The 16,868-nt window shown below is 36.5% G+C and overlaps 1 protein-coding gene and 1 non-coding gene across 3 annotated transcripts; one reads left to right on the top strand and one right to left on the bottom strand.

Moving 5' to 3' along the window:
* Positions 1–618: 618 nt before the first annotated feature.
* On the top strand, positions 619–16,615 carry klf3 (Kruppel like factor 3 (basic)). 2 transcript variants are annotated; one of them, XM_067404458.1, is made up of 7 exons: positions 619–808; positions 8,077–8,128; positions 9,038–9,448; positions 9,938–10,097; positions 10,590–10,731; positions 12,308–12,456; positions 14,358–16,615. In XM_067404458.1, the coding sequence occupies exons 2-7, from the start codon at positions 8,096–8,098 to the stop codon at positions 14,537–14,539; spliced, it is 1,077 nt and encodes a 358-aa protein (XP_067260559.1). In that variant the 5' UTR covers positions 619–808; positions 8,077–8,095; the 3' UTR covers positions 14,540–16,615. The 2 variants fall into 2 exon arrangements, with proteins under 2 accessions (XP_067260559.1, XP_067260558.1); XM_067404457.1 differs by having other exon boundaries at positions 9,884–10,097.
* Positions 16,616–16,753: 138 nt separating this feature from the next.
* trnap-agg (transfer RNA proline (anticodon AGG)) lies at positions 16,754–16,825 on the bottom strand. The gene has a single exon. It is a non-coding gene; the product is annotated as a tRNA-Pro (tRNA).
* Between the last annotated feature and the right edge of the window lie 43 nt (positions 16,826–16,868).

Here is a 16,868-nt window from a genome sequence, read left to right as displayed (position 1 = left end):
TAACACACCGTTGTGTGACTGACAGTTTCAGTAATATGTGTTAATATACTTTCACTATATCATTGAGTTATGTAAGTATGTATGTATGCATGTATACATATGTATGTATATATATATATATATATATATATATATAGAGAGAGAGAGAGAGAGAGAGAGAGAGAGAGAGTATAGGCCTAGAAATACAATGGTGAAAGTAGCTGTAATGAACTTGATAATGATAATGAGCTCCCTTATTTGAACCTAACCCCCAGCATAACCTGATCAAACAACAATAAAAACTCTATAATTTGTAAATTATGTAAGTCATTTGTCTTCTTCCATTGTTGCAGAACCAGGCGACCTTTATCCTTGCTCGTTAGATCTTTGAAACTCTGTGAGGCGTGTCTTGTCAGGAAGGGAAAGAGGAGAGATAGAGAGACAAACAGAGAAGGAAGGAAAGGGCGGAGAGGGAGAGGCAGGCAGGCAGGCACACACACCCAGCCCTTTCTCTTCTCTTCTGCCCCCTCCTGTCTCCGGCTGAGCGTATCTGGAGCCAAGAGCGCGCCCGTGAGCGCGCCCCACCCTCACCTCCCGCGAGCGCCCTCCCACCCGGCCTTAATCATGTGATAGACTCTAAATTCACTCAGGACACTTTAAACGCTTGGACAAGAAGTTGTTTCGTAACTCTCCGGATAGTTTTTCGGCGTCTGCCTAAATGCAAGTGTGTCATTTGGATTTGTTTCATGCTATCGTGATTCGGGTTCTTGCTGTCGTCTGTGGTCCTTCATAACGGCGCACTTTTAACTTGAGGAATATTTACTGACACGTAAGTTACTATCTTTATTAAATACCATCAACTGTCTTATATTGCCTACCATTGACAGTCAAATAAGCAGAAACAAAGCCTTCTGCTGCTCCTGAGATTGTAAACTAAAATTTTAGTCCATCTTTAAATATTACTTTTTTTAAAAATATTACATATTTAATAAATTAACATAAAAATACTAACACAAGTATGAATTATGTGGTTTATAAGTAAAACAGACCTACATGTATTTCATTTTTTTTTCGGATTAAATTGAGAGAAAAAGGTGTAGACAATTTTCTACACACAAATTGTCATAATAATATAACAATTGAATTACTCTAAAAATGTCGAATAGTGCAAAAAATATCAAGTATCAAGTATTCAATAAACGGTTTATAAAAATTCTGACATTACGTTTTGAATAGTAAGACGTTTTATTGGGGTTACTCCATTTGACCTGAACAACATATTTAGTGATATATGTTATATTTTTAAACATTTAATGACTTTGACACACAATTAAAAGTATCTAAAGGTGTCATTTCTATTTTATAAAGTAGGCTACTTTTCCTTTTCCAATCCTTGGACAGTTACACCACCTAGACATTTTTATTTCAACAGTATCACAAAAGTATTACTTGAACTGAGAATGTGAAAACATGTCATTTACATGTTTTATTGTATGAAGTGCATTTTCGAACAACTTCAAAAGAATGAGGGCCATGTCACTGACACATACAGGCACATCATGTGTTTGTTTTGATTATTGTGAGTTTTATTAATATTGCTCTTTTGGCACTTACTGTTTTATTGCTGAGATCAACCTGTTCCGGTACTGTCACTGATGTAGTTGTACTGATATGTGTTCTTGGCTGGACTTTAACTTTAATCTTGTATCAGCATAGGTAATTGGCACAATTTACAGTCTCTTAGTCCATTTATGATCAGTACCAGAGCATAAATGCAAATGTAATTTTCAGGCAAATTAAATGAACTGTACATTCATGTGTGCAGGATCATGTTGATGTGTGCCAGCTTTGGCTCAGTTGCAGTTTTTAACTTAACTTATCATTTATTTTGTCACATTTCTGTGTTAGGAAATGAAGAGAATTTCTCTGCAACTCCTTATATAAGAAGTTTAATTATTAACAAATAACAGTATTGCATTAATACTTGGCAGGTCATTAGTTAATGTACATTCAAACAGTTCAAAATGTCATAACACTTTGATTGATGTATTTTTACAGACCTATATAATAGTTTTTGAATATGCATTATATTAATTTGGCAAAATAGTGCATGGCATGCATAGTTTTAGTTGAATATACATCTATTATAACTGTTTTTATTCAAGGCAAAAATATTATTTGGCTTCAAGCTCCATGCAGTAATTGGTTTGGGTTTTGATCAGCTTTGGCTATATTTAGAGTGGGTATGTTCGGCTATTCATAATTGGACAGCCTGCTGTTGCAATTTGGACTGTATGAAGATTAGGTGCACTGCATAGTTGACATAGCATTTTAGGTGTAAAAATCAAATACAATAAAACTCATAGTCCAAGTCCCAGGGTCAGCTGTATTCTGAGCTTTGTTTCAAGGCTGAGGTTTGCGTCAGACATTCCATCTGGCATATGGAGCCTCTTTTCCTGTTTTCAGCATTTGAGGGGAGGCTGCCTAGGGGGAGTGAACACACACACACTAACGCACACACACACACGCCTGGACCCTCCACCCACTTACACGACTCTTTCCTTGGATCAATACTCTGATGTTATCGCAATACACACACAAACAATCCACTACAAAAGAGGATCATTTTCAGAGCCGCATTCCATTGTTAAAATGCTCGGCCTCTCTCTCTCTCTCTCTCTCTCTCTCTCTCTCTCTCTCTCTCTCTGTCTCCCTGTGTCTCTCTTTTTCTTTTTCTTTAGTTTGAGAAAAGGCAAGAAAGGAAACTATGGCCCCCATGTAGCAGAGCTCCTCTACTGTATGTGTTAGTCTCACTATGGAAACAATAACAGACACATTGTGGCCTTCTCGCTAAATTTTAGTCTAATCTGATCTAATCTTTTAGTCGGATAGAGGCCTACCTGTAAAGTTTTCCACATTGGGATCTCTTTCGATCTCAGATCTCACCCAGCAAACAAAAATGTTCTAAGAATGTTTTGCTAACATTCCCAGTAAGTTATAAAAATGAATGTACTTTGAGGACATTATTAAAGGATCTATATGTAGAATTCAGACACCCTGTTAAGTGAACTGCAGCTAGCAACATGTTACTCGTGCACATGAAACGTACAAGAGACTGAAGCGCTAACCTTTAACACGCAGAAAAAAATCAACCCCCGGCAACAATTTAAAAGTATCCCAATTACGCTGGAAAACAGCAGACTTGGCAACACTGGAAGAAAGGCTCGTCTAAACATCACATCTTTTGATTTTCCTGGGAAAATCGCCCCAAGTCCTTCACATAAAAATCAGTTCACAGGCTTTCATAGACAACAGTCGGGGAAGGTCTCGTTTTTTAAGCTTCATTACAAACTGTTCACACATTGGCAATAAAAAAAACCTACTAATACATGAAAATTCTTACATATGGTCCCTTTAAAGACCAGTTAACTTTAAAAGAACATTTTGTTAATGTTACTGGAGGAACGTTTGTTCATAACTTAGAGAGAACCATGCCAGAACGTCCAAAGTTCTGAGAATGTTTCCTGTTAACTGGGAAAGCATCTCTCAGACACCTGGCCGAAAAATCTATCTGTTATCTGAGAGCGGTGGTTATTGACGGGTTGTGTGCATTGAACCAATGCTGTTTAGTTTGGTTTTGGGTTTTGCATGGGCTTGCTATTAGATTCTGCACTTTGTAATTTTGGTTTTTGTATTTTCTCCATGTCAGCAAGCTGGACCGTTTCTCTCTACTAGGAAAGTGCATTAGAGCGTAACACTGCCGTTCTGTGGTTTTGAGTGTGTGTGTGCCTTAATGGATTTGCCTACTTCACTGGTCTGCAATGTTGAGTGAAGCGCGTGTGTGATTCATAAAGGTAGATTTGACAGAGTTTTAAAATGTTCTTCGAACAGTCTGAACTACTCATTCACACCACCTGAGGTGAAGAAAAATAATTAATAGTGACACTAAAACCTAAAGATACTGGCAATGTGAAGTTAAAGTGATAATGTGATATGACAAAAGTATCAAGTTATCAACGTACAAAAACTAAAATTATAGTAAAATTAAGTATTTAAACAACTTAATTTAATTGGTTGTAGAGAATGATAATTATTGGTATTTGATGTGCAATGAAGTCTAGGCACTCTGTAATAACCTCATCTGGAGCGTGTACCAACCTCTGAATTTTATAAGACTGTTAAGTTTAATTGACGATTGTGTTTTGTTGTTGTTAGCAGTGAAAGGCTTTATGATTAATGTAATAGATTGACTTCAACTTTGCCAAGCCTGGAGGATAGTTGTGAACAGCTCACTTTATCATATTGTCATATAAAGAACTTATTCACCCCTTTGAGATAAACACAACAAAATCCATATAGAAAAACTCACTCACAAAAACTGTCCGCGTTTAACTATGATGGCGATATACAAACTGTCTCTTTTGTTTGGAAAAGGACTGTTTGTTTCACTAAGATTTCCTAAGAAGGGGCTTAGCAGGCTTTGATGCCTCTGCATACAAGTTGAAAAGAAAGCAGTGCTTTGGTAAATATACACTACTATATTTCAAATAAATGCTGTTCTTTTGAACGTTCTATTCATCAAAGAATCCTGTAAAAATGGAAATTAAGCAGCACAACCGCTTTTCAAATTGATAATAATAAGATATGTTTTTTGAGCAGCCAATCAGCATATTAGAATGATTTCTGAAGGATCATGTGACATGGAAGACTGGAGTAATGGCTGCTGAAAATTCAACTTTGATCACAGGAATAAATGACATCTTTAAATAAATTAAAATAGAAAAACGTTTTTAATTGTAATAATATTTTGAGAATATTACTGTTTTTTTTTTTTAATAATAAAAACACCTTTTTTATTATTAGACTTCTATCAAAATATTATACTAATATCAGTGTACTGCTAGTATACATGTAAGTGTATTTCAAAACTACTTGGGATTAAATTGACCCACTTTTTAGTGTATAAAAATAAGTAAGAGTAGTAAACTTTGAGTACACAACGAGTTTACAACTACATTTTTCGTTTGAACTACAACTATACTACAGGTGAACATAAGGTTAACCAAACTTTCAAACAGTTTATCGAGGCCTTTCTTACAGGAGCATGACTAACAGACACAACCCTTATTTTCATCAAAATAAATATGGTTAAGCTCATGCCGTTTCATAAACTAACCTGTTCAGCTGATAATGAAAAATCCTGTCATCATTTACTCACCCTCATGTTATTCCAAACCTATGTAACTTTCGTTTTTTCCACCTTCCATCCATTTTCCAAACCGTTTGTCCTATAGGGTCATGGGGATATATGTAGTGTCACATACAGTATGTAGAATTCCGGACTGTAATGCATTTTGGTTGTAATTTTTTGTAGCTTGGCACTGGCAGTATCCCCATTCACTTTCATCGTATGGAAAAGAACAGCCTGTACATTCTGCTGAACTTCTCATTTTGTTTCTAATGGAAGAAAGAAAGCCATACAGGCTTAACATGAGAGTGAATAAATTGTGGCAGAACTTTGATTATTGGTTGATCTATTCATTTAATACACTACAGACATTAAGTCAGTGTCTAGTTACTCTTAGTAAAGTATTCAAACTGATGTCATGAATTGGGGCTGCACAATATATCGCATGAGATTGTCATGCGCATTTCGTCAGTAAAGCCGGTTCCCTGATTACCGCTAAATTGCCATCACCTGCTTTCAAATGGAGCGCCATTTAATAGACAGAGCTGTAGTTCACTGAAAAGCCACGCAATATCACGTTCATTATCAAAGGCGATTCATCTGTTTAGGGGTAGGGATAGGGTTAGCACTAAATTTTCAGGCAAGAATGTAGTTCCAGGATCAACAAACTATGTTGATGCAGCAACATGTCTTACTTGGCAAAATCACAGTGATCGTATAGAACTCTATACTGTTAATTTGAGGTTTGGATTGGTATGTCTGTATGTGCTCCACACCTGACCCTGGGGCCAATTGGAGTGCTTGCAAAGCCTGTGTGTGTGTGAGCGCGCCATTGTCTCTTGCAATAGTAGACCTGTTTACAAGTATATATGTGTGTCTGAAAATGCTGGGAGTGTATCTGGACTCAGTGGACCTAGTATGGATTGTTCTGTGTGTGTGCGTGTGCGTGTGTGTTAACAGCACCACCCTGGGTTAATGATTGTAAAAAGAGACTTTACATTTACCCCTCTCTCTGTTTCTTCCTTTCTCTATCAGACTTTGGACTGTAAAAGCACTCACATATAATTAAGCCAGTCTCATGGCTCACTGATGAAGTGTCCCACATCCCGTTTCTGCCTTACTGAGTTCATGCACTCCAATGAATTCCAATGAAAACAAGTCCTGTGGGTCTTTTTACTTTAACTTTTGGAAATAGAAATGGTAGCCAGTACCAATATCACCTGTAGACTTGAGCACTTGCATCTTTGTGTTGGTCTTTGTGCACTCAGACAAAACACGCAGATGGTTCAGCAAAATATATTTGTCTCTTTTGTGTTCGCATGCTCGTATGTAAGATATCTGATGTGCTTGTGCTGCTGTGTTCATCCCTTGCCTTATCTTCTATTGTGTATTGTAGACTTGTTCGCTATTATTATTCTTTATGGGCACTTTTGACCCTGTAGACTTTTACAAAGTAAACTTTCTTAAAATAAACTTTTCACACTCTCACTAGTTCATTTAATTTCAGCTTACAACATCAAAATTTAAACTTTTCCATCACATCTTAAATGATGATCTTGTTTAGTAGCATTGGTACATATATTTGGAATAAAATAGCAAAAATAGACTCTTTTGTCTTGCTAAGATTAATTTAGGAGATTGCTTTATTTTTTCATGCCTCATATTTCTTTTTTAACCATGGTTTTAATACACTAACTTCGGATTGTTGTGAAAATGATGAACTGAGAGACAGTATTATTAATATTTTACTCTTTGATCAGGTTTTCATAGTTTACAATTAATTAATTAATATTTGATTTGTGTGAAATAAGTTTGGGGTCAGTAAGATTTTTCTTTTTTTAAGAGAGAGGGAGAGAGAGAGAGAGAGAGAGAGAGAGGTGAAAAGTGCATTAAAAGTGACAGTAAAGACATTTATAATGTCCTAAAAGATTTCTATTTCAAAATAATGCAAATAAATGTCTGAAGGATCATGTGACACTGTGTAATGTCTGCTGAAAATTTAGTTTTCCTATCACAGGAATAAATTACATTTTAAAACAGTGATTTTAAACTGTAATAATATTTCACAATATTAATGTTTTTACTGTATATTTGATCAAATAAAATGGGTAACACTTTAATTTAAGATGATGTAATAACTGCATGTAATTACTAGTACTAACAGTAAATTATGCATAATTACAAGTAACTAACTCTGAACCAAACCCTAACCATAACTCTATAGTAAGTACATGTAGTTAATTAATATTACTCACTACTTATTTGAGGAAGTAAAATGTAACTACGTCACCTTAAAATAAAGTGTAACCAAACCAAGCTTTGTTGACTTGAGCATAAGAGATTTCTTCCAAAAACATTAAAAAAATCTTACTGACCCCAAACTTTTGAACACTAGTGTTAATATTTTTATGATGAATTTTCATATTTCAAGACTGAAAATTTGGGTCTGAGACAATATACCTATAAGGCATCAACAACAACATCAACAAAAAGCATAGTAAAAAGACTGTTTTAATGCAAAGATTTTCATTTGAAACAAAGACCCTGAAGTTGAAGAAACACCCTAGGATGTGGTAAGATCAGGGAGTGAATCATTATCTAAGGATGAAATTTAGTAGCAGTTCAATGATGTGGCCTCTCTGTTCCCCAAGACCATACTGGGAAATGAGTCAGGTGGAAAAAGCTCTAATAGTGTTGCAATCTTATGTACAACCACACACAAACAGTGTTCATTGCCCTGGGCATCTTAACTTCCCCTGTACTTTAAGTGATTAGTGTTTCAGCACCTGTCTCATGCTTCTCTGCTTTTGTGTGCTTGGAATGAAGAATGACTTCCTCACGACAAACCTCAGATGTGGGACTTTTTGCCACTAACTGATATACTACTGTTTGTTTTCTGTATTTCCCAGAATTCCAGTGGCAGCAGCCATGCTCATGTGTGACTCGATAAATACAGACATGGTGAGTACAGCTGTAAATATTCTCAAATCAATTGGTTGTAAAGAAATAGTTGGTATGATGTTACAAATAATTTCTGAAAAGTTTTGTAGAGATCTCTTCTACGCTGTAAAAAGTTGTAAATAAAACATAAAAGATTACTGGAGTTTGACAAGAAAACTACTTCAAAATTTCACGTTTAATTCAAAGTGTTAATCGTAGATTCTTTGTAATCATATTTGTTGAAATTTACAAGCGATTTCTGATTGAAAATTGTTTGTACACCATTTCCCCCGCCAGTGTATTAGCCAAAAGAAGTTGTTTTGAACTAATCTGAAATGTTTCTTCACTTCCTGATGCTTGTCTGGTTCTTTGCATCCGGTTTACGTGATTTTAAAGAAAACAATGCTTCACTTTCCGTTTCCAATAACAAACCTGCCTTACCAACTAATTCACAATGGGCTGCCTGGCGCATGGCCATCTGAACACCCTGGTCTTGGGTCATCGGAGTGTTTGTTCAAGTGCAGTATCCATGTGCGATCTTGAATTCTGGGTAATAGCAGGAGACTCATTTATAGAGACTAATAAGGGTATTTTTGAATTGCATGAGTATATTATTAGGATATTACAAAATGTATCTCAAAAACCCATCTCGTACTTGCTTGCTTTCTCATTTTCTCTCTAACTGCAGATGGACATGCATTCCTTTCTTATTAGGTTAGAAGTTTATATGGGGTGGGAAGTTGAATTTGGCTCATACTCAGTCATTCAAAGTTAGTCTTTTTTTTTTTTGTGGGTTCATAGTCCCCAGACTCAACTGCTGCTCAGCACAGCTGCTTTATATGAGTGCTTGTGTAATTATGTACATGTGAATGTGTAAATAAGCTAGCAAGTTCACTGTGTGTTTAAAGTCTCTTTCTCCTTCTCTCGTAGTCATTATACCAGTCTTACCCCATCGCGATTAAACCACCATCTGAAGCCTTTGGAGTCGTATCTCCCGTGGTCACTACTTCCGCAGCCCAGCTGTACCATCCTCACTTCCATTACTCCAGCTATCCAGCACACTATCCCTACGGGAGCCCGCCTCACACGCACCCGCAGTCCCAGGACGTCCATCACTCCCAGAACGAACCTGTCGACTTAACCGTCAGCAAAAGATCATCCGTTTCGTCGCCTTCATCATCTCTGGCATCATCATCACCAAGAGACACCCCTCCATCCCAGTATGAGCGCGCCAGTCCAGTCTCACGTCCTCACCTTGGCTCCGGCTCTGTAACAGGAAGCCCTTCCCGGTCATCTCAGTCAAGGCAGCTGACCCCACCATTGGCCCTTTCCATTCCTGCGGTAAGAATAGGGGCGATGCTTTACTGTTGGTGCCATGGTATTGAATGATGACCATATTACCATGCCATGGTATTTACATGGTAATCCAACATGTGTAAAAAAAATATGGCATTACCATACATGAAAATAATCTATAAATGTCTTATTTTATTAGCTAGTTTGCATGATATAACACTCATAAAAAAAAAAAAAACATTAAAAATGCAATTCATAAATACATTTATTTGAATACACATCTTCTTAGCATGTTTTTTTAAGTTCTGATTTAAAATAGATGTTATCATTATTTACTATTTTAACAAAACTAATTGAAACAATATTGTATATCTTAGAGAGGACCTCCGTAATGCACTGACCACTGTACTGTATTAACGATTAATGAAGGCATATCATCAACTATGAAATTGTCTTTGTGTCTTCTTGTCTAAAATTTAGAGGCCAACAGACATTTCTTATGTCATGTCTTATCCTGGGTTTTCTGGTATACAGGTGACGCAGGTTTTAACACCATTTGTGTCGAGCCCTGGCATCATTCCAGTAATTTCAATGCTGCAGCCGTTACCTGTTCTCTACCCCCCCTCCCTACACCTGCCTTCCTCCATCATGATTTCACCCGTCACACCTGAAGATCCTGCTCACCACAAACAGTGTAAGGGGATGACATACTGCATCACACATAGACATATTCACATTTGATCCTTAAAGGGATAGTTCACCCAAAAATGAAAATTCAGTCATCATTTACTTAGAATCAAGTTGTTCCAAACCTGTATGAATTTCTTTGTTCTGCTGTACACAAAGGAAGATATTTGGAAGAATGTCAGTAGCCAAACAGATCTCACCTCCCATGTACTACCATAGTAGGAAAAATAAATACTATGGTATTCAATGGGGGGTGAGATCTGTTTCGTTACTGACATTCTTCCAAATACATTCCTTTGTGTACAGCAGAACAAAGAAATTCATACAGGTTTGGAACAACTTGATTCTAAGTAAATGATGACTGAATTTTCATTTTTGGGTGAACTATCCCTTTAAGCAAGAAATCATGAGTTTTAATGGGTGACAGTTGTAGTAATATAGCCTTACATATTTTTTTTGTGTGTGTTTGATTGATTTCTCTCTTGTCTCTTGTTTACAGTTCCCACAATGAAGTCAGAGAATCCCCCAGACAAACATGAGCTCCTCAAGCCAATCAAATCTGAGCCCCACCCTGAAAACGCTCAGGATCCCCGCGGCCAGGAAATAACCTCATCCGTCATTACTGTCCCACAGAGTTATGAGTGAGTGCTGAGCCCTCAAACACTATATGCTCACTTTGTTCTTTGTTAAATCACCATTCATTTGTACATTAATAGGTAACACTTGAGCATGTATGCTATGAGAATGTTTATGAAAAACTGTAAGTTGGGGACTTTGAGTTTGTGCATGCGATTGTGGTTCTTTGTAAGACAGGTCTCAGCTTGTCACTTTAGGGGGTTTTGTAGCATGTTTTCACGCACTTACAGTAGTGTCAATGTACAGTCAACACTGTACATCTGCTCAGAAAAACAACCTACTGGATTCCATTTTAGAAGTCTGTAATTATTACACACAGATGCAAAATGCTGCACATACTCTATCTATCTATCTATCTATCTATCTATCTATCTATCTATCTATCTATCTATCTATCTATCTATCTATCTATCTATCTATCTATCTATCTATCTATCTATCTATCTATCTATCTATCTATCTATCTATCTATCTATCTATCTATCTATCTATCTATCTATCATCTTTAACAGTAGAAATATATATATCTCTGCATTTAAATACAGGAAGAAACTGCATAACCTCTTGAAATGGGATCAAATTTATAGTGGGTTTGGCCTAAAATTCTCTTTCAATCGTGAAAGTATGTGTGTATGTTTGTGTGGTGTAACTCATATATTTCTATATCTGATGTTTCTTGCTGTGGGTCTGATAAAATTCCCCAGCATGCACTTCAGAGACAGTGTGTCTCCAAGTATTTTTCAAACCCTCATGGTGTGGGAATGTATCTGTACTTGTGTGTAGAGTTTTTTTTTTATTTTTTTTTTTATTATTATTTTGTGTGTATTAGTGCAATTTTACAGTGGGTGTGGTGTTATCTTCAGTTATGGACATACTGTGTGACAGAAAGAAAAATAAGTGGTGAAATAAAGAAAATGGAGCGATGTTTATGAGGAAGGGTGGAGAGAGGAAGGGAGGAGGAAGGTGGAGTGATAATTTTATATTGGGTACAGAGCCAAAAAACAGCTACTTTTAGGAACAAATGTCAGAAAGTGGGAGAATAAGTGAAATACTGTAATATAGACGATGTAGCTTAACCCGTCAGGGAAGCTAAGGTGTATTGAGAAAGAGAGAGAGAAGCAGGATGTATTTAATTAAAGGGTGTTTTTGGGCAGAACTTACAGTAAGTGGTATTTCTGTTAAGTACATTTACTGAAAATCATAAGCCCTGTCACCTAGAAAAGAAACAGCCTTTACTTAACAAGTTGCACAATTGGATATATTTATGTCTACAGCACAAATGGTGCGGAACGAGTTACGTTCTTAAGTGCCTTGTGGTTAAGGCCTACGTGTCAGTAGTAGTAATAAGGATAGCACTTCTGATAAAATTCACAGAGGAAGCACATAACAGCACCAAAAATCATATACTGTAATTAAACTAAATCTTATGTGTAGCTAACCAAGGTCATCAATACATACCATACTCAGTGCTTTGAGGTTGACTGTATGGTATGGCTCTGACCCCTTGTGGTTAAAGCAAGAGCTGCACTCCAAACAAATACCATTAATAAAGACATTCTTCTTCTTTTTTGTCTTTAACAGGACAAAAACACACTCTGTGATTGTACGTCGAAAGGTAGAATCTCCAGATCCATTGAAGAAGCGTCGAATTCATCGCTGTGACTTCAATGGCTGCAATAAAGTCTATACCAAAAGCTCCCACCTGAAAGCTCATAGACGCACACATACAGGTATGTAGACTTTTGTGCATACACACACATTACTTCAGTCATTGTGATTTTGCCATTTACCATTCCAAACCCACAAGACTTTCGTTCATCTTCGGACCACAAATGAAGATATTTTTGATGAAATCTGAGAGATTTCTGTGCCTCCATAGACAGCTACACAACTATCACTTTAAAGGTGCCCTAGATTCAAAAATTGAATTTACCTCGGCATAGTTGAATAACAAGAGTTCAGTACATGGAAATGACATACAGTGAGTCTCAAACTCCATTGTTTCCTCCTTCTTATATAAATCTAATTGGTTTAAAAGACCTCCGAAGAACAGGTGAATCTCAACATAACACCAACTGTTACGTAACAGTCGGGGTGTACGCCCCCAATATTTGCATATGCCAGCCCATGTTCCCAACATTATGAAAGGCATTACACAAGGGCAGCCATTATTAACGTCTGGATCTGCACACAGCCGAATCATCAGACTAGGTAAGCAAGCAAGAACAATAGTGAAAAATGGCAGATGGAGCAATAATAACTGACATGATTCATGATAACATGATATTTTTAGTGATATTTGTAAATTGTCTTTCTAAATGTTTCGTTAGCATGTTGTTAATGTACTGTTAAATGTGGTTAAAGTTACCATCGTTTCTTACTGTATTCCCGGAGACAAGAGAGCCATCGCTATTTTCATTTTTAAACACTTGCAGTCTGTATAATTCATAAACACAACTTCATTCTTTATAAATCTCAGTGTAGCATTAGCGGTTAGCCACGGAGCATAGCCTCAAACTCATTCAGAATCAATGTAAACATCAAAATAAACACTGTACTTATGCGATTAGACATGCTGCATGACGAACACTTTGTAAAGATCCATTTTGAGGGTTATATTAGCTGTTTGAACTTTTTTTATGTTGTTTAAGGCAAGTGTGAGCTCTTGGGGCGTGGAGCATGAGAATTAAAGGGCCACACACCCTGAAACGGCTCATTTCTAATGATGCCCCAAAATAGGCAGATAAAAAAATGAATTAAAAAAAAATCTATGGGGTATTTTGTGCTGAAACTTCACAGACACATTCAGGGGACACCTTAGACTTATATTACATCTTTTAAAAAAAAGTTCTAGGGCACCTTTAACGCTTCAAAAAGTTCAAAAAGAGATCGGAAAACTAATCCAATGATTTGAGTGGTTTAGTCCAAAATTTCTAAAGAGACTCGATCGCTTTATATGATGAACAGATTTAATTTAGGCTTTTATTCACATTATTCACATTAACATTGATCAGTAAACATAAACATAAGCTCAACCGAACCTGCTTGAACCCTCTTGTGGAAGCTAGTTCGTCTTTGTCACTCACATACATTGACTTATAAACACTCGGGGCAGTTCAACATTCACAAACAATGTAGAAAACAATATATGAACCGACTGTTACTCACTTTATAGGCACGCACACAACAAAGATATAAATTGCTACAGTAAAGCTAGCATCCGTCCGCTTTCCCGATCGGTATGACTCAGCTCAGTGGGCAGGACCGCTGATCTGCACGTCCTTTACTGTCTATGGAGGGACAAAAACCTCTCAAATTTCATCAAAAAGATCTTCATTTGTGTTCCAAAGATGTACGAAAGTCTTACGGGTTTGTAATGAACACGAGGGTGAGCAATTAATGACAGAATTTTCATTTTCGGGTGAACCATCCATTCTTTTGTGTGATATAAGACTTGATATTTTGTGGGGTTTCAAGTTCAAAATCACAATGACGGTGATTGAGATGCTTTTCATAAATACATGAAAAGATATTTTTACATTTTTTATCATCTTAGAGATTAGTATTGACCCATATACAGATAAAATGCTCTTCTAAATATTCTTTCCCATTTCTGTGTGTGACCGTTTAGGAGAGAAACCGTACAAGTGCATGTGGGAAGGCTGTACGTGGAAGTTTGCCCGCTCTGATGAGCTGACCCGTCACTTTCGGAAACACACGGGAGTAAAGCCGTTCCAGTGCCCTGACTGTGATCGCACCTTCTCTCGCTCTGATCACCTCGCCCTGCACAAGAAGCGCCATCTGCTGGTGTGAGCTCAATACTGCAATACGTGAACAGAGCAGAAATCGCACCTTCCGTTGCTCAACAAGAGCTTCATCTTCAGTGATGTTAAGGGCCGTTTTGTGTATCCTGTCCCCTTCCTGTCCAGGATACGATGCGTATAGGCAGAAAGAGTGGAACTGATGGATTATACGATGGCTAGCTCTTACTTCATGAAAAGAATTGTTGTCCAAGTGGATTTTGTCACCGTTACTATGGATCTGGACAAATTCTGATATGACCATTATATAGACAAAATTGAATGCCATTCAAATTCAAAGCGATAGGCACCTTTAAGTCTGATACCAAGCTCTCTCTCTCTCTCTCTCTCTCTCTCTCTCTCCCTTATCTCTCTATAAACGTCTCTCTATCGTTATGTTTTGCCCTCTGCAGGTCAGAGGGCCCATTGTGCCAATTACAGCACTACACAAACAAGCAAATGCACATGCAGTATGTCAGTAGCCAGTCACACACACAACTCAGACAGTTTCACACCATCTTGCTTTTAATGTTGTTTTAGGTTGCAACTCGGGTCAAACCTGCACAATGTGAATTTTTCTCTTTTTTTTTATACATTATTAGGATAAATGAATGTGTATACGCAGATTCTGTATATGTATTCAGCATGTGTGTTTCATGTTTAAGTGTAAGGACCAAAGCTGACTGACCATTTGATTTGGTTTTTGGTTCCAAAAGTAGCTTCTGAGCACCTGACCTATTACTAACCTAGTAAAACATTGACATGTTTTATTAATTGTAATCATGAATTAATATTACCGTAAGTACTATGTACTGTGTAAGTTCTTGCAACTATGCACATGCACAATTTATGATTTAGAAATGAAATTTAAGTATTGATTTTACCCTGCAAACATTTAAAAAATCCAGGTAATTATGTTTGAGAGGTCATATGCTATATAAATATATAAATGCTAATAGGCTGGTCTTAAAAGTGAACGCTTGATCATCCAACACATACATGTCAGTTGCAAGGACTTATAGAATGCTTCAGTTTGTTTAATCTCACCATTATTCATATTTGAATAATTTTTGTAATCATGAATATTCATATAATCCTAAATATTTTGTTGTGTCTTGTTGTGTTTTATCGAATCCAATGTCTGAGGCTCAAAAGGGTAAAATCTTTATTTCACTGAGGGGTGTTTAGGTGGAGAAATGTGATAAATGTGAACCATTTAATAAGGGGCATTATATTTTTCGCAGTTAGAGTGAGTTCATCTAGGTTATGGGTAACATTGTCTCACTGCTAACACTTTGTTTGTGAGAGATATGTTTAACATGTGAGGCTATCGTGGATATATGCAGGGATGAGTGTAGCCTACTCTTGTTTTTCTGTTCGTAGGTTTTGCATTTCATTTTTATGTGAACAAATGTTTGTAAAGGGCAATGTGTAAACCGAAACAGTGCACTTTAAAAATAGATTTGAAATGGCAAATATCTATAAATGGGGGCCATGAATAGCTTGAAGCTTTGGGCTACATCTCAGTATGTTTCTCTTTCTTATAGTAGTTTAACAGTTTGTAAAAGGCCGGTTTTCTGTTTTTCTCTTCTCAACTGAAGGACAATTTTGAAGAACATTTCGAAGGAGGAAAAGAACAAGGGGGTGCTTACATAAGAAAGGAAAAAGTCCTTTATGAAATGATTGAGATGAGTCAAAGAAAGAATTACAAAGAAAAGGATGAAACATTTGTTTCTTGGTCTAATGTATAAACCACAGCAAAGCTGTACTACACTTCACAGAAATGATCTAATCAGATAGGATAATGGAAATATTAATATATAGCCTATATTTTTAAAGGAATAATATGACTGAATGGGCAATTTATAGAAAGCATGATTATGATATATTTTTAATCCAAAACAAATATACATTTTTATAAAGATGTGAATCTTCTGTTTTTTTTAATTTACTTATATTTTTCACAGTTCAAGGGGAATATTATGCTGTGTCATTATATAAAACTGTGAATTTAAATACAAATTGTTCAGACACTTTTTGTATTATATAGATTTAAATATGTATCATTCAATAAACTTTTTATGGTCAATATTTTGTATAAATGTGTTGTCATTGTGTTTGATTTTTTTCTAGCATTACTTAATTATTTGACTAATTTAGATGTTCAGGACATGATAGTTCTTCTGTCATTCGTGGTATAAATTTATCTAATATACATCAAAAGAAAGGGCTCGTCCGGGATTTGAACCCGGGACCTCTCGCACCCTAAGCGAGAATCATACCCCTAGACCAACGAGCCAAGTGGGAAAATATAGCTACATACAACAACTCACAAAATGTTA

This window comes from Chanodichthys erythropterus, chromosome 12 (genome assembly GCF_024489055.1).
Source record: "Chanodichthys erythropterus isolate Z2021 chromosome 12, ASM2448905v1, whole genome shotgun sequence".
NCBI lineage: Eukaryota > Metazoa > Chordata > Actinopteri > Cypriniformes > Xenocyprididae > Chanodichthys > Chanodichthys erythropterus.
Note: the sequence above shows the minus strand (reverse complement) of the source record. Positions and strands in the feature narration are given on the sequence as shown.